This window comes from Myotis brandtii, unplaced genomic scaffold (genome assembly GCF_000412655.1).
Source record: "Myotis brandtii unplaced genomic scaffold, ASM41265v1 scaffold1763, whole genome shotgun sequence".
Lineage (NCBI taxonomy): Eukaryota > Metazoa > Chordata > Mammalia > Chiroptera > Vespertilionidae > Myotis > Myotis brandtii.
The window spans coordinates 344,752-347,117 of NW_005356530.1; the positions used below are offsets into that span (position 1 = coordinate 344,752).

Sequence of the window (2,366 nt, forward strand, 5' to 3'; positions counted from 1 at the left end):
GTTTCAAGCACCAGCTCACCGACCTGGTTCCCGGGGCCTGGCCCAGTGGGCGGCCTTCCTCCTCTCTCTCCTCTCGTCATGTAGGTCTACCCTGGTCCTTAGCACTCCCAGTCCCGATGCTAGAATCCTGACCCTTCCTGCAGAGTCCAAGGCTCGAGGCTAAGAACATTCTGACACGGTGCTGGGTCCCGGGTCACTTTTGGAGAGACACCCCTCTCCCCACATCTGACCACGCCTTCTTCGGACCATCCCCACCCCGCCCAGCCCTCCCCCGCGTCTGGGTGCGCTGTCCAGCCACGGGCCCCTCTCTTTCCCTCTCTCAAGTCTCAGTTGCCGGGTCTGTAAAATGGGTTTCTGCCTACCAGGCCGGCCGGCCCAGAAGTTTCCCCAGGAATCCACCGAGGAGAAAGGCTGAGACAGGGCTTCCAGAGGGCCGAGCCCTGTCATCTACCAGCTCTGTGTGTCCCCTCACTCACTGTGCCGGTCTCCCCCGCAGCCCCTGGCCCGGCACCCTTCACCGTCCACTTTCTGCCCCTCGGCTCTGCCCAGACCCTCCACCACAAGAGCTGCTACAAGGGTCGGTTCCAGCTCCTCTATGTGGCCTGTGGGTAAGAGGGCCTGGGGGTCCGGGGCTTCCCTCTGCAGACCTCCTCCCTCAGACCCAGGAGTCCAGGCCCCCAGCCCCTCCTCCCTCAACCCAGGAGTCCAGGCCCCCAGCCCCTCCTCCCTCAGACCCAGGAGTCCAGGCCCCCAGCCCCTCCTCCCTCAACAGGAGTCCAGGCCCCCAGCCCCTCCTCCCTCAGACCCAGGAGTCTAGGCCCCCAGCCCTCCTCCCTCAGACCCAGCGGTCCAGGCCCCCAGCCCCTCCTCCCTCAGGACCTCAGCCCTCTCTTGTTCTCTCTGCTCCAGGATGGTCCATCTTCTCAGCCCTGAGCTCGGGGCCTGCGTGGCCCCTGGGGGACGCCTGGTTGTGGAATTAGCCCGGTGAGTCCCTGGAGCGCAGGGCAGGGCACCAGGCTGGGGACCGAGAGCCGCCGGGCCCCCTACCACGCGGCTTCTCCATCTCAGGTACCTGGTGGACGTGCGGCCGGAGCAGCTGCAGGGATTCTCCGACCGGGTCGGGGAACTGGCTCAGGCAGCGGGGTTCGCCCCACAGCCCGGGGCCGGGCCATCCGAGACCTTCGTGCGCTTCTGCAAGTCCGGGGATTCAACTCCCGGAGGCCCTGCGGTGGAACCCGGGACTCCGCCCCCTGAAGCCCTGACTCCGCCCCCTGCAGCCCTGGCTCCGCCTCCTGATGTCCTGGCTCCGCCCCCCGAGGCAACAAACCCGCCCTCGGAGGGCCTGACCCAGCCCCTCCAAGGTCAAAGCCCCCCTGAACCCCTCAAACTGCCCCCAGAGTCTCAGGCTTCTTCACTCGAGGCTTTGGCTCCGCCCACAGGGAGTCAGACCCCCCAAACAGGAGAGTCTGAGGGGACCCTCAGAGACCACCTCCCCACCTAACTTCTCAAGTCCGGTCCTGGAGTTGGACCGGCCTCTGGGACACTCAGCTACACCCTCCACGTTCTCGCTCAGCCCCAGAGGTGTTGCCCGAATTTCAGACTCCATTTCTGAGATTCTATTGGGGCCTTGACTTACGAGTGTCCCGACTAACGAGTTTTTGAGATACCAGCTGTCTCTCCGCTGATTTTTTGCATTGAGTTGATAGAGTAATTTGAGTTAACGAGCTCCTTAACGAGCTCGGTCTCGGAACGAATGAAACTCGTAAGCCAAGGCCCCACTGTATTCTGTCCCTAGGTTTCTAGATGGTTCTCTCAGAGGTCCACACTCCACTCCCCGACACTCGAAACGCAGCCCCCGGAGACCGGGCCCTGGGTCTCAGGTGCTCTGCGGGGTCCCCAGGTGTCCCCTGCCTAAGCGGGGGTTGGGGATGTCTCCTCTCCCGCGGCTGCTCCGCACCCACGTTCCAAATAAAGTCAGCAGAGACTTCTCTCTGTGTCCCTGTGTCCCGTCCTCAGTCCGGCTCCAGGGCTGGGGGAGGGAGGGCCCAGGAGAGGTCAGGAGAGGACAGACAGCAGAGACCAGATTCCTGGTTTTCCAAGTGGAGGGGGAGTGGCTTTCCCAGTGCTGGGCCTGAGTGCCCCGCACCACGCACGTGGATCCTCAAATAAGTCAAACAATGTATTGCGTGGCAATGGCTTCCGGCACTGACACTCACCATCAGGTGATAGAAAAGATAGACAGGCTCTGCCCTCATGGAGGGTGCACTTTAGTGAGGGGCTGGGGCGCAGACTCCGGGTCTGAGGGAGGAGGGCTGGGGGCCTGGACTCCTGGGTCTGAGGGAGGAGGGGTTAGAGGCCTGGACTCC

The 2,366-nt window shown here is 63.5% G+C and overlaps 1 protein-coding gene across 1 annotated transcript in view; it reads left to right on the forward strand.

Annotated features, from left to right (window-relative positions):
• The window catches only part of DNAAF3 (dynein, axonemal, assembly factor 3), a 9,282-nt gene extending 7,662 nt beyond the window's left edge, over window positions 1-1,620 (forward strand). The window contains exons 9-11 of the mRNA XM_005863344.2: window positions 497-608; window positions 910-984; window positions 1,069-1,620. Of these exons, the coding sequence (XP_005863406.1) occupies window positions 497-608; window positions 910-984; window positions 1,069-1,501 (620 nt within the window). The 3' untranslated portion in view covers window positions 1,502-1,620. The remainder of the gene's footprint in view (window positions 1-496; window positions 609-909; window positions 985-1,068) is intronic.
• The last annotated feature ends 746 nt before the right edge of the window (window positions 1,621-2,366 follow it).